This window comes from Chiloscyllium punctatum, chromosome 9, assembly GCF_047496795.1.
Source record: "Chiloscyllium punctatum isolate Juve2018m chromosome 9, sChiPun1.3, whole genome shotgun sequence".
In the NCBI taxonomy this organism is placed as follows: Eukaryota; Metazoa; Chordata; class Chondrichthyes; order Orectolobiformes; family Hemiscylliidae; genus Chiloscyllium; species Chiloscyllium punctatum.
Window position 1 is genome coordinate 128,370,938 of NC_092747.1, and position 25,533 is coordinate 128,396,470.

The window sequence follows — 25,533 nt, forward strand, 5'->3', positions numbered from 1 at the left end:
TGGTTTCACAGCAACTTTGAGCTTGAGTTCACCCAGTTGAAGGTATTTTTTTTATAAGCATGTGCTGGGAGAGACCGTTGGTTAAAATCCATCATGGCCCTCTCTGAAACATAGTCAGCATGGCAATTTATAGTCTTAATCTCACATTTCATAACAATGTTTTGACAGTTATTTATCATTGATTATTTTAGCCCTTACAATATCCTTACCAACAAATCAGGCTATACACTTTCTGCAGATATTGCCTTCATGTCCTCTTTTATGTTTCCTGCCTAGCTCCTAATCAACTTGATGCTGTGATTCACACTGTGAAGGTCATTTAATTTTTTACAGTTTACTCTCTTTGTTAGGTTCCCATCATATCCCATTATGCCTACAGTATTGGCTACATTTCCCTTCAATCTTTAAGAAAAGCCCCATGATTATATTTGTCTATTCTAAGCTGTTAGTGTATATTTAAACATTAACATTAACAAAAACAGAAATTGCTGGCAAAACTAAGCAGACTTGGCAGCATCTATGGGAAGAAAGCAGATCTAATGTTTTGAGTCCAGTGACTTTTCATCAGAACTGTAAGCAGAAATATTAATCAGTTGTCTCACTTGTCTGTAAACACAATCAGCACTGAATGATCGAAGATACCAGCCTTTGGTGGCTGTCTGTGCAGATTTTGCACATTCTCCCCGTGTCTGTGTGCGTTTACTCTGGGTGCTCCAGTTTCCTCCCACAGTCCAAAGATGTGCAGGTCAGGTGAATTGGCCATGCTAAATTGCCCATAGTGTTAGGTGCATTAGTTAGAAGGAAATGGATCTGGATGAGTTACTCTTCAGAGGGTCGGTGTGGACTTGTTGGGCCGAAGGGCCTGTTTCCACACTGTAGGGAATCTTTAAAAAAATACTTTGGTGACATTTCATTATGAGTGAAGTAGACTTTCTATTTCATGTTATTTGTGAAGGAAACAATATCTCATTTGCTGTGACAGTGAAGTGCCAGAGTGGAGGAAGGCCAATCAACAGGTAGGATTGAGGGAAGATTCTGAGGGCACACCCTCAAAGTGAAGGGATGACCCTATAGATCTGAAATGCTGAGGAATTTATTTAGCTGGAGGATATTGAATGTGTGGAACTCATTGCTGCAGAAGGCAGTGGAGGCCAGATTATTGAGCGTCTTCAGCTCAGAGATTGATAGACTCTTGATTATTATGGGGATCAAGCAGTATGGGGAGAAGGCAGGAGAATGGGATTGAGAAACATCAGTCATGATTGAATGGCAAAGCAGATTTGATGGGATGAATGGTGTAATTCTGCTCCTATGTCTTTTGGTCTTAATTGCTGGGCAGACACAGCAGAGTTGTGGTGTAAGGGTGAGAGTTGGAGAATGTGGAAGTCAGTTTTCAGGTTAAACATGATCACTGTGTAAGAATCTCCTACAGCATTGGCAAGCTGCTTATTCAATCTAGAAAGCTCATTTCAGTATCTGATTCCATCCATCAATCATGAGTTCCTTTTTGAGCAACAGCATAGGGAGGATATAACTAATCTGTGGTGAAATGTAGTGCCATTATTTAAGAAATGTGGCAAGGAAAAGTCAGGGGACTATAGGCTACTGAGCCTGACGTCAATGATGTGTAAGTTGTTGGAGGGGTTTCTGAGGGACAGGATTTACATATGTTTGGAAAGTTAAGGACATTTGGGGATAGTCAGCATGGCTTTGTGCATGGGAAATTGTGTCTCACTAGCTTGACTGCGTTTTCTAAGGAAGTGACAAAGCAGCCTGATGAAGGCAGAGCAATAGATATTGTCTAAATGGACTTCAACAAGGCATTTGACCAAGGTTCTGCATGGTAGACTGATTAACATGGTTACATCATGTAGAATCCAAGAGGAGCTAGCCAATTGGATACAAAATTGGCTTGAATGTATGAGATAGTGGACAGTGGTGAAAGGTTGTTTTTCAGACTTGAGGCCTGTGACCAGTATGCTGTAAGGATTGATGCTGAGTGCACTGCTTTTCATCATTTATACAAATGATTTGGATATGACTTGTAGGTGGAATGATTAGTAAGTTTGTAGATGACACCATAATTGATGGTATAGTGGACAGCGAAGATCTTTACCTCAGAGTACAGCGGGATCTTGATCAGATGGGCCAATGGGCTGAGGAGTGGCAGATGTGGTTTAAGTTAGATAAAAGTGAGGTGTTGCATTTTGGAAAGGCAAATCAGGGCAGAACTTATACAGTTAACGGTAGTGCCCTGGGGAGTGTTGCCGAAAAAAGGAGACCTTGGAGTGCAAGTGCAGATTTCCTTGAAAGTGGAGTCACAGGTAGCTAGGATAGTGAAGAAGGTGTCTGATATGCTTTCCTTTATTGGTCAGAGCATTGAGTTAGGAGTTAGGATGTCATGTTGCAACTGTAAAAGACATTGGTTGGGCCACTTTTGGAATACTGCATACAATTCTGGTCACCCAACTATAGGATGTTGTTAAACTTGATATGGTGCAGAAAAGATTTACAAAGATGTTGCCAGGACTGGAGGGTTTGAGAACAGGAAGAGGCTGAATAGGCTGGGGTTTTCTTTTCCCTGGAGCTGAGGAGTGGCCTTATTGAGGTTTATAAAATCATGAGGGGCATGGATTAGGTGATTAGCCAAGGTCTTTTTCCTGGAGTTGGGGTGTTTAAAACTTGAGGACATAGGCTTAAGGTGAGAGGGGAAAGATTTTAAAAGGACTTAAGGGGTAACCGTTTTCATGCAGAGGGTGGTGCATGTATGAAATGAGCTGGTGGAAGACGTGGTAGAGGCTGGTACAATTACAACATTCAAAGGGTATCTGGATAGGTATATGACTAGGAAGGGTTTAGAGGATATAGGCCAAGTGCTGGCAAATGGAACTCGATTAGTCGGCACAGGTGAGTTGGATCCAAGAGTCTCTTTCTGTGCTGTATGACTCTATGACTTTGGTTATCTCTGGCCTTGTCTCCCCTCCTGATACTTGCCTGGCTTATTTCTTCAGACCCCCAGCCACTCCATCTGCCCTTGCCTCAATCTCACCTCCTTTTCTCAGTTCTTCTCTTCAGCCTTTCCAGTCAACTTTGAAGTTCCTTCTCTCCTCTGGATGCCATTCTGAGCTCGTGTTGATGTGCTCTATCTTGCAGCAAAAGTTCATTGCTGTAATCATGCTTTGGCTCCCTGCACTGACTACCATCTGCCACTTGACGGAACCTGGTCAATCTAAAATACAACTGAGTGTTCTTTCATAAAATACTGTACAGGAATATTTTATATTTGTTTTATATTTAGTGATATACATTATTTTGCAAGTCATTTCAGTTAGGAGTGCTCAGTGCCGTACATGTCAGACACAGTATTTAAACTTCTTTATATTTTTATTTTGTGAAAAAGTGCTTGAAAGAACCTAACTCTGACTTGAACATTGGTTGCTATGTAAACAAATGATTCACTTAAAGTTGCTTCATTTAAAGTTACAATTTAGGAATTACACCACACTTTAAAGTGAGGACTTGCTATTAGATTCTTAATTATTTTATCTACACGTGGTTTCTATGGTGTGCCCATTGGATAGTGGGTGAGTTGGCATAGAGATAGCATGGGGTATGTGGGTGCATGAGTATTAGTCAAGACTTGTGAGGGCCACATATGCTTATAGCTCTGGCAAGTAGGATTTTATCATGACCTCACGTTTCCAGTCTAACAGGGCCCATTTAAATAAGGAAATTTCCTGTCTTGAGCTATCAGCATCAATGCTGAAAATCAAATTCCTTTAATTTTCTTTCTCTTTCCACAACACTGATTGACCTGTTGACTATCCTCACCATTTTCTGTTTTTATTTCTACTTATATTGCTTCCCAACACATGAGCTGAAAATGTATAATAAACGAGTCATCCAGTCAAGAAATTTCGCACTTCTGAGGCATAGATTTGTTTAATTGGAATTTAAACTTTGACCAAACCTTCATATCCCACCATTTGGGATCATAGGAACAGGAGTAGGCCATTCAACCCTTCAATTCTGTTCCACCATCCAATGAGATCATGGCCGATGTGCTCTAACTCCATCTACCTGCCTTTGGCATATATCTCTTATTACGTTTCTAACAAAAATATCTATTTCAGACTTAAAATTAACAACTGACCCAGCATCCACAGCTGTTTGATACACCTCTCCCACCCTTTGTGTGCTTCCATACATCTCTCCTGAACACTCTGACCCTCATTCTCAGACTATGCCCCTAGCTCTAGAATCGCCAATCAGTGGGAATAGTTTATCTTTATTTACTCAGTCTTTTTCTGTTAATGTGTTAAGACTTTGATCAGATCAACCCCTAATCCTCCAAATTCTAAAGAAAATGGACCTAATTTGTATAATATCTCCTCATTACTTAAGCCAAGGAAATCCAGGTATCATTCTTGATTGAGACAAAAATAGAAATTGCTGGAAAAGCTCAGCAGGTCTGGCAACATCTGAGAAATCAGAGTTAATGTTTCAGGTCCATTGACCCTTCCTCAGAATTCAGTAACCTGAACAAGGGTTACGCAACCTAAAATGTTAACTCTGACTTCTCTCCCCAGAAATTGCTGCCAGACCTACTGAGATTTTCCAGCAATTTCTGTTTTTGTTTCTGATTTACAGCATCTGCAGATCTTTGGGTTTTCATCATTCTTAATTGTATGATTTTTTCATAGCAAGTGTTTACAAAGTTTTAAATATTGTTGAAAAATACACGTTTTGACAAAGCTTTCCATAATGCCGAGTTACATTGTCATATCCTCAGGATAATACACCAAAATATCAAAGTAAAACAAAAGCAACATTTGTATGGTATGAGTGGAGAGTACTGATTGGTTGGCAAGTGTACTGTGGTTGATAGAAACTTTACCATGGAGAATGTATCAGTTACTGCTGACCTGCAGGTAATTGTTAAGTTTTATTAAATGTGAAAAAAAAGGCAGGCTGACTCTGATTGATCAAGGCATGTGCTGAGAAATGAACATGAGGATAGCATTCTTGAAGATGCTTTCTCAATGTCCCTACTCTGAGCCTGTCTCAATCTCCACCTTATCAAAGTGTGACTATTGTCTGACTCTCAGGAGTTTCCATGCTGTATATACAATACTGATCTTTGTGTTCTTGCTCTCTCTTACAGCTCTCCCATTCCTGTTGTGGTTCTGTTCGCCAAGCTGGGAATTTGTGTTGCAGACGTTTCGTCCCCTGTCGAGGTGACATCCTCAGTGCTTGGGAACTTCCTGTGAAGTGCTTCTGTGATGTTTCCTCCGGCATTTATAGTGGTTTGTCTCTGCCGCTTCCGGTTGTCAGTTCCAGCTATCCGCTGCAGTGGCCGGTATATTGGGTCCAGGTCAATGTGCTTATTGATTGAATCTGCGGATGAGTGCCATGTCTCTAGGAATTCCCTGGCTGTTCTCTGTTTGGCTTGTCCTATAATAGTAGTGTTGTTCCAGTCGAACTCATGTTGCTTTTCATCTGTGTGTGTAGCTACCAAGGGTAGCTGGTCGTGTCGTTTCGTGGCTAGTTGGCGTTCATGGATGTGGATCCATAGGACAAACAGGAAGACAGCTAATGATCCGTATCCATGAACACCAACTAGCCACGAAACGACACGACCAGCTATCCTTAGTAGCCACACACGCAGATGACAAGCAACATGAGTTCGACTGGGACAACACTACTATTATAGGACAAGCCAAACAGAGAACAGCCAGGGAATTCCTAGAGGCATGGCACTCATCCACAGATTCAATCAATAAGCACATTGACCTGGATCCAATATACTGACCACTGCAACGGACAGCTGGAACTGACAACTGGAAGCGGCAGATACAAATCACTACAAATGCCGGAGGAAACATCACAGAAGCGCTTCACAGGAGGCTCCCAAGCACTGAGGATGTCACCTAGACAGGGGACGAAACATCTGCAACACAAATTCCCAGCTCGGCGAACAGAACCACAACAACGAGCACCCGAACTACAAATCGTCTCCCAAACTATGGTCTCCCATTCCTCTCTTCTCAGAATCTTAGTAACATGAGACTGTTGATTCCATCATCATACAGTTACCATGTTCAATGTCATATTAATGCAATGCTGCATCAACAAACTAGTTGTGATCGATCCTGGCGATTGTTTTGATAAATTGGTGAAAATATACACAAGATGGGTATTGTGCTATAAGACTTGTCTGATTGAAAGTCAGATTTTGGCAAACAATTTTGGGCATAATTATTGATTTCATAATTTGACTGGAATATGCAGCTACAGGTTTAGTAATTCAATGCTGATTTTGTGTAATTGTTATTGTATTGTCTGTATGTGAGCTGCACGCACTCACTTCACCACAGTATGGGAACTAGCAGCTGACGTACAGCAAGGTTTGAGGATTAAGTGAGAAGGTGCACAGTATCTTGCCACAGCTCAAGCAGGTCCTGGTGCAGAAGATGGCATGTTCTGTGCACACAACAGTGTTAGAGTCCACCAAGCCCCTTCTGTCTCTATCTCCAATAGGAGCTGGTGCTGTTTGACCAGGCATTCTGGTCTCGTCACATTCTTCCTGCTGAACAATGAGGAACCTCAAGAAGATGCTGATGACAAAATACTTCCTTTCTTATAGTGACTCCCAATGAGTGTTTAATAGCTTGGATGTTACAGAATTATACTGAATTTTGGCAAAGGCTTCACAAAGAGTCCCCAGAATTTTCCTCATGCATTTCAAAAGTTCTCTGCAAACTTACAACAGCCAGTCAGGAATGCAAGGTGATATTGTTAGTCATACTCAAGATCATCTGTCTATTTTTTTAAATCCAAATGTGCTCTGTGACATATCTGAACATTTGTTCTCCCCGTCACCAAATTATCATGGTATTTTTATACCTATTGACCACCACCCTCTACATCATTGGCAATGGCTTGTTAAATCAATGGCCTATGTTAGCATTAGTTTAATGATTATCCATCAAAATGCCATGCAGCTCCTTAATGAAAGCTAGGTTGTGACTTATGGGATAATCAGCTGCTTTGCAATCCTCAAAGTCAGTAATTACAGGACTGACTTTGGTTCCTATACCACTGATGTCATGTCACATTGAATGGGAGGGTTTTTTTGTGGTACATTGGGAGTGTCCCTGCCTCTGACCCAAGAATCCAGGCTCCAGTCCTACCTGCCCTGGATGTGTGTCATAATAGGTTGATTTAAAATATCAATAAATGCATTAGTACCACTTTAGAAAGGGTTTACATTAAATGGTGAAGGCTCCTATGGTGCAGTGGTAGTGTCCCAACTCTAGTCAGAATGCCTTGGTTCAGGTCTCACATTCTCCCGATGTGTAACATAACATGTCTGAACAGGTTAATTAGCAGGCAAGACAGATTTGCATTTATATCATATGTCCATTATCAGTGAATATCTTAAAGCACTTTCCAGATAACAAAGTCCTTTTAAGGGCTCTTGTGGCACTGTGGTAGTGTCCTAACTCTGCTTCAGGAGGTCCAAGTCCAAGTTTCACCTGCTTCAGATGTCTGAACAGATTGATTTTAAAAATCTAAACTGATCTGAATATGAGTTAACCCAAATTTAAGTTTAAGAAACCCTCTTAGCCACCTCTGAAACTCTTGTGCACTGAATGTATCTGCAGAAAATTAATATGGTGCTAGCAAAGTTTACATCTTTCCTGGTTTTTAGTTCCATTAAGGTTGGTCTGAATGTTTAATATCTAATCTTACTCTGTCTTGAGTGTTTAGCACTGCCGCCTCATAGCACTAGGGATCCGGGTTCGATTCCACCCTCAGATAACTGTCCCCGTGTCTGCGTGGGTTTCCTCCGGGTGCTCCGGTTTCCTCCCACAATCCAAAGATGTGCAGGTCAGGTGAATTGCCCATAGTGCCCAGGGATATGTAGGTTAGGTGCATTAGCCAGGGGTAAATATAGGGTAGGGGAAATGGGTTGGGGTGGGTTACTCTTCGGAGGGTCAGTGTGGACTTGTTGGGCTGAAGGGCCTGTTTCCACATTGTAGGGATTCTATGATTCTATGATTTCATGCCCATTGTCTTTAATTTGATATGTTTCAATATGTGTTGCAGCAGTTTTGCAAACAATAACGTGAACTCCCTTCTAACTTTCAGGACAACATAAGTATCTATGCGCTGGAAGGAATGACTGCATCATTGACAAAATTCGAAGAAAGAACTGTCCAGCCTGTCGCCTCAGAAAGTGCTATCAAGCTGGAATGGTGTTAGGAGGTAAGAGAAAAAAGTTCTTCGATTTAAGTCAAAACAGGTAAACAGATCTAATATATTCTGCATCCTAGCAAGATTGTATTGAAAATGTTTGATGTGTACATGTAGAATTATAAGTGAGTGTATATTATTTAATGAAACTAAAAATTATATTCCTTGCCCAGTGAACCTGTAATTCACATAAGTGGAAACGGGAATTGATATTAACTGTGAAATTTCACCAAACATTTTAATCCTTTCTGCTGATGTTCTCCAGTCTGCAATGCCATTTATGCAACCCATCAAGTAAGACTATGCCATTTGAAAATGTTGATTATATTTAAAAACATGAAGTGTGGCACATTTATTTTGACAGTAGTGCTATCAGCTCACATTCCTACTCACTTCCCCTTTTTTCTGTCAGTGGTGTGTTATGACTGAGATGTGTTATTGAGGAGTGTGCAGTACCAGAAGAAAATGAAGGTATGCCACCCATCAAGGTTTCAATATTTGATTTTACGATTCCACTTTAATGGACAGAAGTCCATTTAATAAAATGTGGACAGAGTAGGCTTTCCAAATGGCTCTTTGCCATTAAATGACTAAAATTCTGAGAGAAATTCTAATACAACAACCATGGAATTTTGAAATAGATTTTTAAGTAAATTCTTATAATCTTTGGGAATTGTGGTCTAAAAACCAATTCATTTTGTGAACACTTCTCAGCTGTACTCTGATATGAAAACAGATCTGGGTGAAAATTGCAATTTTCATATCCACTTAGCAATGCTCACACTCATATCAGATCATTTCAGAGAGATTGCAATTTCTACAGCATTTTCCACAAGGTGGCTCATAGCTCAATAATAATGAATTGAACTCATGGTTTGCAAGTGGCAAGCATTAAAAGCAAATCAAACTAACTTGAACCGCTTGGATTTAAAAAGCTTTTTTTAAATTAATGAATTGTATGTGTACAATGGGACAAATTGTCTATTATTCTTTTTGTACATAAATGCATTTCCTCTTTGGAAATTATGGCAGTTGTTTATGCTCCTCCCTTTTGCATGAACTGATGAGACCAGTAACTGGAAGAGAGTATTGGCAGTAAATAGGTAGGTACTTTAAAAAACAACAAAGAGTAATGCACTTCCCCTGATGTTTAATAGCTGTGTATTTGTTGAAATGGGGATCCTTTGTCTGAGTTAACTAGCTCTCTGGTGAAGCATGAAACCAATTTGTCAGGTTGACTGTTTGCAGTTTTTGTCCATCCCCTTATACCGTGTTTACATTTCATCCACTGGAGTAGCACTGACAGCATTATCAGAGTGATGCTGGAGGGCAGCTGTCATGACACTGCCCATTGGCATCTTTGCAATCGAGGTAGTGCACACCTGCAGTCACTTTTTACCAATTGAGTAAAGCTGCTGGAACAATTAATGTGTTCCAGTTGTAGAAATAAAAGACAGCTTGTTACAAAACAATGAAAAGTTAATGATCAGCTCCTGATGACCCAATGAGTAAAGGCACCACCTAAACTAGCATTGTAAATGCTTCATGATATAAGTTCAATTCCTGCCCTGTGCTGCAATTTTACAATAACAAAAGGAAGATTGATAATGTGAGGTAGAACAGAGGCAAGCAGGCATTAAAAGTTAGATTACTGGAAGCTTCAAAGGTTCCTCATTCATGCCCTTTCAGGGGGCTTACACCTATTCCCCAAGTTTCAGAAAAACACAATGCTTTTAATACCAACTAACCTGGCTGTTGAGTTTCTTAAAACTAAGCGCTTTGATGTTCTGCAGTTTGGATTAAGACTGCCAGCACACACTGTACTCTCAAACCTGTACAGCTGAGAGAGCAGAGGGAGCCTTTAGCCGCTTTCTCAGGGTTAAAGGACTAAACTCAAACTTAGATTGCAGAGGATGAACACAGTGTGCCTCAAACACTGTGTACCACGGTTAATGTTTAACTGTGCAATATGTTTGAAGCTGTTCATTTTGGCTTAACAGAACATGGCCACCTTTATGAAGAGAAAGGCCATGAAGTAAGCTACTTAGGTAGAAATAGAGTCTTCTTTCAGGTGGAGAAACTTAGGGTGGGAACTTGTTCAGGCATCAGGGGGCCTATCCTAATTGGAAAACCTTTAGGATATTTGCAGCCTGTTCCAATGGCAGGCCCACTGTGTGCTTGCCTATCCAGCAGTGTCAGAGCTGCCAGTGGGTCTCCCCCTGGAATCAGAACCTGGGGTGGAAGTCCAACCAGAGAGAGCCACCCGCTCAGCATTGTCATAGCAGCAGTCATGGCTGCTAATGATGGAGCAATCCTGGAGTCTGAGGATTATGGAGGATTATGCTGGGGTCAAGGAGGATGTGGTTCTGCATATTGGGAATCATAGGAAGGGGAGGAAGGTGACTCTCAGCCATTGACCCCCCCCCGATAGCCAGTGTGTTTGTTTTGTATCAGGCACAGATTGCTTTTTGATTGAAAGACCAATCACCTCATCTCCTTTAAGGTGACAAACAGGTCAGAACCTGTTTCGCCTATTACACCCATCGCTTCATAACAGGCCCACTGTAATGGACCAGACTAAAACACATCAAGGAGATAGCTGAGACCCTCACCTTTATCTTATTTAAAGGCAAATGCAAGGCACTGTGTTCCAGGTGTAATTCAGTTAGTCACTCTCTACTAACCATTAAACAAAACACACTATTTTACACCACAGTTGAAATACAAACAAAAAAGGCATAACTTTAACTCTGCTAAGATACTTAATAAAAAAGGATATATTTAACTATTGCTTATCAACTGTTCCAATATCACAGCATCCCATGAACACAACCTTGGCGAAGGCAAATTCAACAAAATAGAGTTCCCTCATTTGCTACCTCCTCCAGTCCAGGAGAAAGGAACACCAACAGAATGAAACAGAGAGAGATGGAGAGAGAGAGAGCCTATCTAGCAGCTTCGACTCCAACTCAAAAAAAAACCCAGCTTTAAGGAGTGTCAGAGTCTGAGGGGTGACCTTATAGAGTTTTATAAACTCATGAGGGGCATGGATCGGGTGAATAGCCAAAGTCTTTTCCCTGGGGTTGGGGGAGTCCAGAACTAGAGGGAATAGGGTTAGGGTGAGAGGAGAAAGATTTAAAAGGGACCTAAAAGTAAACTTTTTCACACAAAAGGTGTATATAGAATGAGCTGTCAGAGGAAGTGGTGGAGACAAAAAAACTGCAGATGCTGGAATCCAAAGTCGACAGGCAGGAGACTGGAAGAGCACAGCAAGCCAGGCAGCATCAGGAGGTGGAGAAGTCGATATTTTGGGTGTAACCTTTCTCCAGTCCAGTGGAAGTGTTGGAGGCTGGTACAAATACACCATTTAAAAGATAAGATGGGTACACGACCAGGGAAGGGTTTAGAGAGACATGGACCAAGTGCTGGGAAATGAGACTAGATGTCTGGACGGCAGGGATGAATTGGACTGAAGGGTCTGTTTCTGTGCTGTACATCTTGATGACTCCATGACTCTAAGTGAAAGCAAAAACTAAAACCCTGTGTGAGCTTGACTCCACCCACTCATGCTTCTTTTGTCTAATTTTTAAAAACCCAAAACTATTTATTCTGTTTTTCATGCAGCGTATACTTCAGCACCAGGTTTGAAACAACTGTCTTCAAGAGAAACAGGACAAAACAAATCCTTCTTAAATGCACATATCGTCACACCACCTGCTGTTGGACAAATTCCAATAGCGTTGGGGTGAGACCCTTATATGGTCCTTAATTGGCCTATGCCAGAGCCTCAGTTAGTAGCAAGATAGGAAGGTCAACTATGGAACTTAATCCTAGTATTTAACTCCATTGGAGATGAGAAAATTGGGGTTTGGCTCCATGACCACCCCATAAAGTTTCCTTACTGCTGCTCAGTTAGCTAGCTCACACAGGAGAGGATTCCAACTCCTATAGACATTATAAATACTATATGCAATGCAATGATCTAGATTTGAACTTTAGGACCAATATGATTGTTTATATAATTTGCAACACATTTTCTATTCAAATCAAATGCAAATATTGGAAATGTTTAAATGGTGAACTAAACTCGTCTTACACATAAGTTCCACAGCAGAATGGCCTTAGACAGCACAAACATATTTGGAATACTTCACCTTTAGTGTATTTTAATTTTTGTTCATACATTGTATTAAGTCAAAGTTTTTTTGATTTAACTCAACTATTTTCTTTTGGAAATCAAATCAATGCTGAATTAGACCAGTTTAGAATGGAAATTGAAATTGGTCCAGTTGAACTTGCTTCAGTAGTGGAAAGCCTGGCAGGGGACTGTGAACTACCAAGGCCAAAGTTTGGGAGGTCAGAGGCAAGGTCTCCTTGAATTCGTGAAAATCAAGGGGAGTAATCCCATTGACTAAGGTTCCATGATACTGAAAAATGTGTTGCTGGAAAAGCGCAGGAGGTCAGGCAGCATCCAAGGAGCAGGAGAATCGACGTTTCGGGCATAAGCCCATCTTCAGGAATCATTCCTGAAGAAGAGCTTATGCCTGAAACGTTGATTCTCCTGCTCCTTGGATGCTGCCTGACCTGCTGCACTTTTCCAGCAACACATTTTTCAGCTCTGATCTCCAGCATCTGCAGTCCTCACTTTCTCCTAAGGTTCCATGATAACAATACATACTTCCAAAATTAATTAATTGGTCTGAATTGTGAAAATTGGGGTTACTTTTATTTCAATCACAAAAGCACAAGAAAATATCACTTTTTTGAAGGGCATATGATTCCAATACCTTCACTAGAAGGTCATGTAGTATATCATCCTGATATAGAAAACCATAAACTGGACCAAAAAAGAATATTAGTATTAAGTTGAATATCTTACTTACAAGTAAATTTTAAACCTTAAATTAGTGGGCCTGCAGCTGCTTATGATATACAAGGGATAAAAGTATATTTTATTAACAGTGTTATGTACATTCCTTGTAACTAGATAATCAAAGAGAGAGAACTCACAAAGATCAGCGAATAATTGAAATGACAAAGATTTAATTTTCATTGCAGGCACCTGAGCATGTCTGTCAGTGAATTCTCAAATTAATGCAAAACATAACTTTAACTGACTTTATAAATAATGGCAACCTGTCAGAAGTATGTCACTGTGGTATTAGAGCAGGTTAATTTTTTTATCTTTTACTTCTGAGTCCTGCTATTGAGAGATTCTATGCTACTAGAAATGTCTCACTGAATCAGAACTGAGTGAAAGCCAGTCGACTGCAACAGACATTGTCAGTCAGGTGTAGTTTTGCTGGGGTCCAGCACTGGCCTCATTGTAATCTCTGAACTTGTCCTTGAAATCCCCAGCCAAGTTTCATTTTTGGGGTCCATTCCTGCCTTACACCTCACTTCACCCACAATATATGGAATGGTCTAGTGTGCAGAACAATCTTTTTAATCAACAGGCATTTTTATCTTTGTATTATCCTCAATTAGTGTGGACATATCATTTTTGCATTTTAAAAAAACTTTCCTCCAGAGCTTATCAGTAAATTGTTAGCCTTTGTTCAGAAGTTTGATTGATGCTGTTTATTAAATAAGAAAAATGAGTTCATGTCAAATGCATCTTGACATCCCCTGTTCAACATGCCAAAGGAGACCCAGCCTAACACCTTTATCTGACCAGATAGCCTGCTCCAAAACAATACCATCTGCGTTGGAATTCTTTGGCTGTGAAAGTTCTTTTGGCTGTGAAAGTTACAACTGATGAAGCCTTTATGCTACCAGATTCTCCAAATCCACAGAAAGAGATATCAAGATATTGGTCATGTGTGCCTCAGTTGTGACAGATGCTTGAAAGAAGAATCAGCAATGTGTGTCATAATAAGCACCTTTAATGTAGTGGTGTCTCAAAAGTGTTTCACAGCTTACATTATCAGAGAACAATGACATCTTTCCAAATAAATTAGGTCATTTATAGAGGTTTAATTGAATTGCAAGATGATCTTTAGAAAGTTTTAAAAAGGTTAAAAAAAAGCTTAAAAGATTTCTTTTAAAAGTTAGGAAGTGAAGAAAGTATTTGGTTAAAGATAGTTTTGAAAGACTGTCTCAAAGTGTAGAGTAAGGTGAGAAGATGGAGAGGTTTTGAAGAGAATTCCAGAGTGTGGCAGCTAAACTCAGCAAATCGTGAGTTCATGGAATGCCCTGCCAGTAGCAGTGGTGGACTCTCCCTCTTTATGGGCATTTAAACGGGCATTGGATAGGCATATGGAGGATAGTGGGCTAGTGTAGGTTAGGGTGGGCTTGGATCGGCACAACATCGAGGGCCAAAGGGCCTATACTGCGCTGTATTTTTCTCTATGTTCTATGTTCTAAACTCTGTTTGCCATCTTTTTCTCATTCACATTGGAAGAGAGGCATAGCTAAATATTGAACTTTTATTAGAGGGCAAGATTATTAAGAGCAGAGATCATAGTAAGTCTGAATATCAGGCTTTTCACATCAACCTTACAATTATTTTAACATAAATGACTTCCATTCAATTAAAATTCAGCCATGTCTCATCAGAACAAGGGAATGGCAGTAAATATCCATTATTTATGATTTATTATTTTTTTATGTAAGAGTCTGCAGTGCCTACAAATGTTCACTGCAGACTGAGTAAATTGTAACTTAGAACCCTGGATCATCCTCAGTGGTAATGACTAATAACCCTATTGAAGAACACCTCAGCAGCAACTTTACAAGTACAATTTGAGACAAATTTAAACCTCAACTGGTATGCTCTGTTTTGAACACCACCATAAAGATTTTGCTGTTTTTGAATAGTCACATTAGGTGCTCCAATATATATTGCCTTATACAAGTGTTTTATAATACAAGATACATGAGAATATAACGTTACCAGTGTCTTAAATTGTTCATATCTGAAATAAATACTTCAATCAACATGGAAAAATCACACGAATAACAGCGACAAAGAACTGAAGGAAGCAGAGGTCACCTAGATTGGTTCACCAAGTATTTGCTCATCACACTCGTGTTTTTATTTTTTCACGGGACATGAGAACTGCTGCTAAGTCTGGCATTTATTGCCCATTTCTAATTGACCTTAAAGAAGGTCGTGGGGATTGGCTTTTGAACTACAGCAGATGTATTTGTTTGTAATAACTGAGTGGTTTGCTTGGCCTCTTCAGAGGGAGGTTAAGAGTCAACCACATCACCTTGGGCTGGAGTCTTGTGGGCCAAACCAACTAAGGGAGATGTATCCTTCCCTAAAGGCATTAGTGAACCAGATTCTTTTTCTTTTAACAATTAATGATTATTCCATGGTCATGATTGCTGAGCCAAGATTTCAATTCTAGATTTATTAATTCAATATAAATTTCACAACATGGTAAGATTTGAATGCAAGTCCCACAAGTAGTAGCTCTGGGCAAACATTCTGGGCCCTGTCCAGTGACATTAGCGTGATGCCATCACTTCCCCTAACTCTAAATGTTAAATCTAGTTTGGATCTGCAATGGTACTTCTAACACATGGAGAATATGATCTGGCATATTGTAAGTTGCTTTACTCATGCTGTTGTGTCAACATGGGGAACTACTGAACAAAAAAGAAAAGGAAAATAAATTATAAGGGTTTCAAGAACATTTTTGAAAAAAAATTGTATGTCATTTTACTGCTGTGTAACTGAATCACTATAAAACCCAGTGGAGCAGTTTCCTCTCTGCTCGCACATAAATAGATTAAAATCAAAATACTGAAAAGGCTGAAAGTATGAAATAAATACAGAAAATTCTGCAGAGTCTCAGCAGGTTTGACAGCATCATTGGAGAATGAAACAGAGAGAGAAGACGTAAGGTACTCACCAGTTTCAACAGAATGTTGATTGTGAGGGATTCAGTGATGGTAATGCCATTGAATGTCAAGAGGAGGTGATTAGATTTTTTTCTCTATTGAAATATTATTGCTTGGTACATGTGTGGCATGAATATTGTTGGCCACTTATCAGCACTAGTTGATACACTTTTGATGCATTGCATGCCTACTAAAATGAAAGAAAGACCCTAACCTTTCAAAGTTGGCCAGGTTATTAAGGCTAATAAAGTTAAATTATGCAGGTTGATGGAATAGACTGGACTAATAGATTAAAGATCAGGACCAATATAAGATAGAGAGGAATCTATGCACATCTGGAGAGTCCATAATAAAGGGCTGATCATAATTCAAGTTCAAATGTTCAGGCTTGATGCCAGAAAGCACATTTTCACTCAAGAGATGGGGATAATCGAGAACTCTCTCCTCCAAATAACTATCTATGTTAGGTAAACAGAAAATTTTTTAAAATAGTTCGATATATTTTTGTTAGGCAGAATTAGCAAGTATTATATATGCAAGGTAAGAATCTAAAATTCAGGCAAACCATAATCAAATGGAATAATCAAACCAAATGTCCTCTTCCTATTTCTATGTTCAAGTAGCAACGACAGACACAGTCCCAATTTTGCCAATGTCATGTCCTCTTGGGCATTAAACCAACACTAAAAGACAATAGTAAAAAAGAATTGGCAAATACAGATCAGTGAACACTTAATCAAAGAGGTTGTCTCGCACCAGTAAGAAAGATCATTGATTGTAGGATGAAAGTAGCCGGTGTAGATGGCTGCCAGAAAAACGGAGCATTTTAAGTTAAACAAAAACTTTTGGTGGCTTCCTATATCACCGTTCAAATTTCAATGATTGATAAGAACGCCTTGTTGGTTCTTTTCAGTTACTGAAAATCACTCCAATGATACGAGGCCATACAATTGCCGAAATCTATGGGAATGGGTTTCTTGAACCTCACAATGTATGACTGCAGAAAATAAATTATCCTGACTCATTATGAAAGTAGATCTTACCTACTGAAGCAGTACTAACAGCATTTTTATTTGCAAAGTTGGAAAAACAGGAAACAATGCATGTAAATTCAAGTAAATGCACAACATGCTTCCAGCAAGATCTGTTATTGCATTATGAAAACTATATGAGAGATATTGTTCTTTTAAACCTTCTTCTTTGTCTCTGTTTTGCTTTTATTTTGTTGTTCTGGCTTCTTTGTCTTTTTTTTGTTGGTTTAACATTAGAATGTGCCGGTTCCAGTTTTAATGGATATTTTCTCTTGCTCTCCATGGTCAGGAAGGGCAAAGGGGAAACTTTACTGGGATAGAGTCATTGGCACTGCTGTAACAATAAGCTTCCTTGTCCTTTATTTGGAAATATTGAAATGATTGCTCACCTCCCACGATTTTCTATCTTACTAGCTGCTGTATTGGTAAAATAAAATCTTTAAATACAAATTCAGGGTGGAAAATACATGTAAATTTCAGTTTTTTAAAAAATCTTGTATTTGTACAGCTGGCAAAGCCAAAATTGTTGTTCAACCCTAACTGCCTTTGAGGAGATAGTGGCGGTTTTTGAACAAATGCAATTATCTGGTGCTGGTATATGTCCACAAGTTGTTTCACAGTATTTAAACTTCATTGCCTTTTATGGTATTTAATGCAAAAATGTGAATGTAGCTTTATTACAATGCCACTATAATTTTTTTTCCAAAGTCTGTCCTTAAACTGAAAATGAATAGTGCATTGTGCTAGTAATAGGAAAACTAACGTTAATGGAGTTAAAGTAAATTCTGAGCCATCTATTTCTTCTACATTAACGTTAGTAACAAGTTGTTTCATTGTTAGATCAGCCCAGGATTAGGTAAGCAGTGCCTCTGACATTTATGTTGATGTTCATTATACGTGAGATGTGTTTTGTTCAATGGTTCTGAGATGCAAAGGAGCTTAACGACCCTGCTTTAAACCTGAGCTACAGTTAGGGCAGCATGTACCTGCTCACTGTACTAAATTACAATTCACAGACTCCTGCTGTGACTAAAAAATAAAACTACCTTGCCAAGAAAAATAAATCAAGTTGTCTGTAAACAGGAAGATTGGAGGTGACTGTTCTGTGTGATGTCACTGTCCATTTCTCATGTATTGATGGTATCTAAAGAGACAACATTGCATTGTTGAAAGGCTGTCTTAAAAGTCCTATAAATAATTGAAGTTACAATACATAGAGAAGCAAATTCATTAAAATATTTTAAACTTAATGATGCATAGTAAAATGAAAACAAGATGGCTTATTAAAAAATTGCCTCCAAAGTACTAAAATTAGTTTGAAATTCATATTCCATTAGAATCTCTAAGATATATCCCTTTACTGTCAATTCCCAAGGTAGTGACAATTTTAGAAATTAGCAAATGATCTAAAAATGTCAAGAACATATGATTACCATCTCTGAGAGTGAAAGCCTGTTGTTCAAATATTTACCATTCTGAATCTTACAAGTCAAACTGTTGAAATAATGAAACTACCTCCAACCAAGTTAACTTTTCCATCTAATTGAACAGATATTAATAAATTGAACACATATGCCTTGAATTCTCATGGGGTTCTTTCAGTTTCTTACCAACAGTAATAAAAGATCAATAGTTTAGACATATAGAATCGGTTCAATATAGAAATTGTTCGAAGCTACCTCCACTTGTGTACTTAAAATTGACAAGTTTTTTTTCTTGTTATCCTCTCCTTTGTCACCAGTATTTGTTTCCTGTCACTAGTTGTTCTTGATCTGAATGAGTTGCTCAGGCTGTTTCAGAGGGCAGTTAAGACAAAACCACCATTGCCATTGGTCTGGAGTCACATGTCGACCAGATCAGATCTGAAAGGCACATTTCTTTCCCTAAGGGCAATATTGAATTGAATAGGATTTTATGATAACCAATGATAGTTTTGTGATCACCATTGCTGGAGTTTTCAATTCCAGATTTATTAATTGATTTTAAGTTCCACCAGCTACATGAGGGGTTAGCCTGGTTCTCCAGATAGTCAATAGACATTATCATTATTTGTCATCTCCTCACAGTCAAGGAAAGACAGGTAAACCTCGATTTAGTCACATGTAGCAGGTTTAAAGGAGGAGAGTGGGATGGAGACGTGGGCGTTTCGGGAGGGAATTCCTTTTTTTTAAGGACGAGTGCCAATGGGATGCACAAACAGGGCTGGAACATATTTTTGTAGGAGTGCAAGATTCTTGAGGAGTCTTATACTATTGGAAGTCACAGAGAAAGACAGAGGGTGAGGCTATGGTTTGATTGGATACCAGAATGAAAATGGCAAATAGTTGGATTTGGTAGACCAGGTGATGGGTAACTGAAATTTGATACAAGTTGGGATACAGGCAACAGAGTTTTAGATTAGCTGAATTAATGGAAAATGGCAATACCTCCTATTATAGAATATGTTATTTGGAAGATGACAACATCTTCAAAAGACTTGACAGGAAGTTATTTTGGAGATGGGATAGTAGTTTGTAATAGTAGGGGAGTGAAGGGGTTAACAGTTTGACGTGAGACTGATGATGGTTTGTTCAAAAGAGCAGGAACAATATCTGATGAGAGAGAACACTTACAGTATTTGTTAATTAGCATAGGATCTAGGATGGGAAATTGAATGGTATGCAGACATCTCATGGGAAATGGGTTCAGGGGGTAAGAGGTAGGGGAATAATGGTAGCTTCAGAGAATGAGAAGATGAGGGGAGACCAGAATGGAAGAAACAACAATCAGTGCAAAAAAAATCCCTATGGAATTTCTTTCCCAGATTAGAGAGTTAACCTACAAGCTGAAAAATGTGTTGCTGGAAAAGCGCAGCAAGTCAGGCAGCATCCATGGAGCAGGAGAGTCGACGTTTCGGGCATAAGCCCTTCTTCAGGAAAGTGAATCCTCTTGCAAGGATGCCTTCCTTGAAGAAGGTCTTCTCCTGCTCTTTTGATGCTGCCTGACCTGCTGCGCTTTTCCAGCAACACATTTTCAGCTCTGATCTCCAGTATCTGAGTCCTCATTTTCTCCTAGTTAACCTACAAGATCAACTTTGCAGTAATCTTTGAAAGGTTGAATTTGAAATGGATAATAAAATTGGAAATGTGTCCACAGTACCATAAGGTATGGGAACAGTATTAGGCCATTCAGCCCTTCAAGTCCGCTCCACTATTCGATCAGGACTGATATGTTTCCCAGTCTCCTGCCTTCTCCCAATAACCCTGGATCCCCTTACTAATCAAGAGTCAATCTACGTCTGTCTCAGCTACACTAAATGACTTTGCCTCCACAGCCCTCTGTGACAATGAGTTCCACAGATTCACCAATCTCTGCCTGAAAGAATTCCTCATCATCTCAGTTCTAAAGGGACATCCCTTCACTCTGGGGCTGTACCCTTTGGTTATAGTTTCCCCTATTAAATCAAAACATCTTCTCCCCGCCCCTTGACAAAGCTGTGCTGACTCAGCCGTTTTTTATTATCACGCACTTCCAAGTATTCCACAATCTCATCCTTAATAATGTACTGTAAAAGCTTACCAATAACTGAGGTCAGGCTAACCAGTCTATAGTTTCCCATCCTCAGCTTCCCTCCCTTAAACAGGAATGTTACATTTGCCATTTTCCAGTCCCCTGGCACCCTTCCTGACTCCAGTGAATCCTGAAATTCACACCAATGACTCTACAATCTCCTCAGCTATCTCCTTCAGAACTCTGGGTGTGGTCCATCTGTCCAGGTGATTTATTCACCTTCCTCAATAACGTCCTCTTAGTGATGGCAACTACACTTATTTTTGCCCCCTGTTTCTCTTGAAGTTCTGGTGTGTTACTACTGGGTGAGTTGGATGAAGATACAAAGGTAAAGGATAATCATTTGATTGGCATGAGTTGGTGTTGAATTGATATGAGCTTTATCGACAGACCTCTATTGCCATAATAAGATGAAATCAAATTTTTAAAAGTTTAAATAACAAGCCTTCATCATATTAAAAACCAAAACTCCCATTCATAAAACCAAAAGAGAAAATGCTGGAAAATCTCAGCAGGTCTGGCAGTATCTGTAAGGAGAGAAAAGAGCTGACGTTTTGAGTCTAACTGACCCTTTGTCAAAGCTGGTTGAAGCTGGCTTGGCCAGCTTTGACCAAGGGTCAGTTAGACTCGAAACATCAGCTCTTTTCTCTCCTTACAGATGCTGCCAGACCTGCTGAGATTTTCCAGCATTTTCTCTTTTGGTTTCAGATTCCAGCATCCGCAGTAATTTGCTTTTATCCCATTCATGAAAACCCATTCAAATATTTAAAATCTCTTCAAGTGTTAATTTTTTTACAAAAAAGTCAATTCAAACCTTAATCAAAGACAGTTAATCCTTTAATAACCTCTCCTAGCTGTCATACTAAGAACTTTGAACTTCCCCACTGAGATAAATATAACTTATGGAAAACAGCCAAGTATTCATAATGATATAATTTTAGCCCATGGGGAAATGTCGATAAGCAATGACTGCAATTGGTAAAAGAGTTCTTTCAATTCTCGATGACAAAGGCAGACTTTTTGGTTAATTTTTAAAACATAGGGTTGTAAACAGCTTTATGTTATGCTGTTGTCCACTGTTCAAGAGCTACTCTGGTGTCTACTCGAGATTCATTTGACTCCCACACCACGGATTGAGTCCCTTGCTGCTTTGAAAATGGGATCTGATTAAACTCTGCAGCGAAATCCCTGTTTGCTAATGTGGAATATGTCAGAACTAGGGACAGAATCTCTGGTTCCAGGCCCCAGCTGCCACTAGACCAAGATCTGTGTTGTTTTTTTATTAATTCATGGGATTTTAGTGTACTGACTAAGCTAGCATTTATTGGTTATCCTTAATGTCCAAGAGGAAGTTAAAAGTCAACATGTTGCTGTGATTCTAAAGTTACATAGAGACAAAACTCAGGAAGGGTGGGAAATTTTCTTCCTTAAAATACATCAGTGAATGATGCAATCATCATCTGATCTGTTGTTTGAGAAAAGATTAGTTAGGTTTCATAGTAGTTTTAACATTAGTGTTTGGTTTGTTATAAGTTTTTCATCCTGAAATATCAGCAATGTTTTATAACCATAGGCTTCCAATGGGTTTAGGAAAGCTCTGACATGCTGGTTTGCTAGCTTTCTTTGATTTGATCCCCTAGATACTATGATTTTGGAAAACATGTCACAGTGCTAAAGATATTCGAAGTTAATGGTTGGCACAGTAGCTCAGTGGTTAGCATGACTACCTCATAACACCAGGGACTCTGGTTTGATTCCTGCCTCAGGCCACTGTGTGGAGTTTGCACATTCTCCCCATGTCTGCATGGGTTTCCTCCCACAATCTAAAGATGTGGAGGTTATGTGAATTGGCCAAGCTAAATTGCTCATAGTGTTCAGGGATGTGCAGGTTAGGTGCATTCATCAGGAGTAAATGCAGAGTAATAGGGGAAAGGGTGTGGGTGATTTACTCTTCGGAGGTTCGGTGTTGGGCTGAAGGGTCTGTTTCCACACTGTAGGGATTTGATGATAAATATTATTTCTCTGCAACTAACATTACATAATCAAATATTGAATACTGTAATAAAAAGATGAATAATTTCCCTATCCTACTGTTTTTTTAATTCTTTTCTGCCCAATCCAATTTGCTTTTTAATTTTATTGATAATTGCATTGCCTTTCTTGTACACTACTCTAACTATTCTTATTTTATAGTATTTCTGGAAAAATCATTTACTTGGATGTTTCATCTCTTCCCCTGATTATCATTGAAAGCATTTATTTTCAACATGTAGGAAACTCGAGGGTATTTGCTAACTGATCAGCTGACAATAGGTTTGAGAAATGTTTCAGCCATCCAAATGATAGGTGTGCGATTGACATAATTACACCTTACGTAAAACACAAAGACAGGTGGAGGGATTGGTTGTGCTGAGACAGCACCATGGAGGCTGCAGAAGGACTTGGACAGGCTGGAAGAGTGGGTGACGAAATGGGAGATAGAATATAATGTGGGAAAGTGTGAGGTTATACAATTTAGTTGAAAGAGTAGAGGTATAGACTATCTTCTAAATGGAAAAAGGCTTTGGAACTCTGAAGCAAATTGAACTTAGAAGTCCTCATTTAGGATTCTCTTAAGGATAACATACAGGTTCAATTGTCAGGAAGGCAAATGCAATGTTGGCATTCACTTCAACAGGAATAGAATACAATAGCAGAGATGTACATTACATTTGGAATATTGTAAGCAGTTGAGGACTTTTGGTCAGTACTCGATGGAATTTAAAAGGATGGGGTGGGGGGGCGGATCTGATTGAAACTTATAGAATACAGAGAGTCCTGGATAGGACAGACTAGGGCCCAGGGCATAGCTTCTGAGAGAAGGGACGACCCTTTAGAACTGAGATGGGAAGGAATTCCTTTAGCCAAAAGGTGGTGATTCTGTGGAACTCATTGCTGCAGAAGGCTGGTGAGTCCAAGTCATTAAGTGTATTTTAGACAGAGATAGATAGGATCTTGATCAGTAAGGAGCTTAAGGATAATGGGGAGAGGGCAATGGAATGGCATGAGAAACATATCAACTATGACCAAATGGTAGAGAAGACCTGATGGACTGAATGGCTTAATTCTCCTCTGTTTAGTATGGTTTAGTGATTTGCCAGACCTACATTTCAGCCTTAAAACTAAGCAGCCATCTGTTCTTGGCATTCAGTGCTAATTTTGATCCTATTAGACCTTTCCTTTGGTAATACTTTGCAAAACAAAAGGAAATGCATGTATTTTGATAGTACATACTAAAGGACGCTGATGACTGATCTGTGGTGTAATCCAGTGCATTTATACATAAGATTGCGAACATGGCAATAGTTTCTCAGGACTTTAAATCTCCTGCCTTATTACCTTGAGAAAGCAAGGTGATTTATGATCATGGAATTTCTCTGTTGTCTCCATATTTTTAAGCTACTTTTAAAGAGAGTTATAATTTCTTTTCTCTGATAGAAACTGTAAGGGAACTTGATTTTCCATTGGGTGGAGAAAGATTTAAGAGACCCGAGGGGCAACTTTTTCACACAGAGGCTGGTTTGTATGTGAAATGACCTGCCAGAGGAAATTGTGGATGCAGGTACAGTTACAACACTTAAAACACATTTGGACAGGTACATGAATGGAGAAAGTGAGGACTGCAGATGCTGGAGATCAGAGCTGAAAATGTGTTGCTGGAAAAGCGCAGCAGGTCAGGCAGCATCCAAGGAGCAGGAGAATTGATGTTTCAGGCATGAGCCCTTCTTCAGGAAGGGTTCATGCCCAAAACATCAATTCTCCTGCTCCTTGGATGCTGCCTGACCTGCTGCGCTTTTCCAGCAACACATTTTCAGCTCAGGTACATGAATGGGCAAGGTTTTGAGGGTGTAGTGTTTGGAGCAAGGGCCAGGTGGGTCTCATTGACTATGAGATCCTTGATTAGGGTTGTTAACCCAGGCCAATCAGGGATCTCATAGTTCATTGAGATCCACTTGACCCTTGTTCCAATCACCTACATCACAGTAACAAGAGAGAACAGTATGCTCCTGAAGAACATTTGTTCGCAATAGTTGTCTTTAAGTCGGGGGTAAGCATTTCTGGCATCATGCCGTTATTTGGGCAGCTTGACTCATTCAATCCTGCCATTGAAGTCTGGGCCCAGAATGTAGAAAGAGTGTGTTATTATTTCCAGGCAAATGACATTGGGGCAGATGAAATACAAAGAGCGATCTTTCTGATTGCTTGCAGACTTGCAGCTTTTTCAATTATTAGGAGCCTAACTTTCACTGAGGCAGCAGATACTAATACCTTTCAAGAATTGATGTACTTAGTTAAGGAATATTAATTCTGTTATTCTGAGATTCTATCAGTTTTATTTGGCAGTTCAAGAACCATGGGAATCCATATTGGAACCTTTGATGAAGTTAAATGGCAGGGCCATTTACCCTACTGCGGATCCTCTTGCAAGGATGCCTGCCTTGAAAAAGTTTTCCTCCTCTCTCTACAATTTTAACCCATATGATTCTGAACTAACCTTGAATGAGATGCTGACACACCATTTGGTATGTGGGATTAATGATGTAATCACACAAAAGTGACTATTAGCTGAAGCCCAACTGAACTTCAAGCAGGCACTGCAACTGTCTTTATCAATGAAAAGTGCAGAGAATGGCGCATGGGGCCCACAGAGCATCCCAATGAAAGTGGTCACCTTCACCTGTCTGACTGAGCTTGAGTAAAGGCAATCACAGAGCCTTATACAGGGCATATCCTGAACTCTATGTCACCCACAGCAAAACCCCAAAGCAAAGCTGAACTTTGGCCAAATGGCTAAAATATTCTT

General features: G+C 39.5%; 1 protein-coding gene across 1 annotated transcript in view; it reads left to right on the forward strand.

Annotated features, from left to right (window-relative positions):
* The window catches only part of LOC140481689 (progesterone receptor-like), a 317,791-nt gene that overhangs the window by 173,579 nt on the left and 118,679 nt on the right, over nucleotides 1-25,533 (forward strand). Inside the window, exon 3 of the mRNA XM_072578261.1 lies at nucleotides 8,155-8,271. Within this exon, the coding sequence (XP_072434362.1) occupies nucleotides 8,155-8,271 (117 nt within the window). The remainder of the gene's footprint in view (nucleotides 1-8,154; nucleotides 8,272-25,533) is intronic.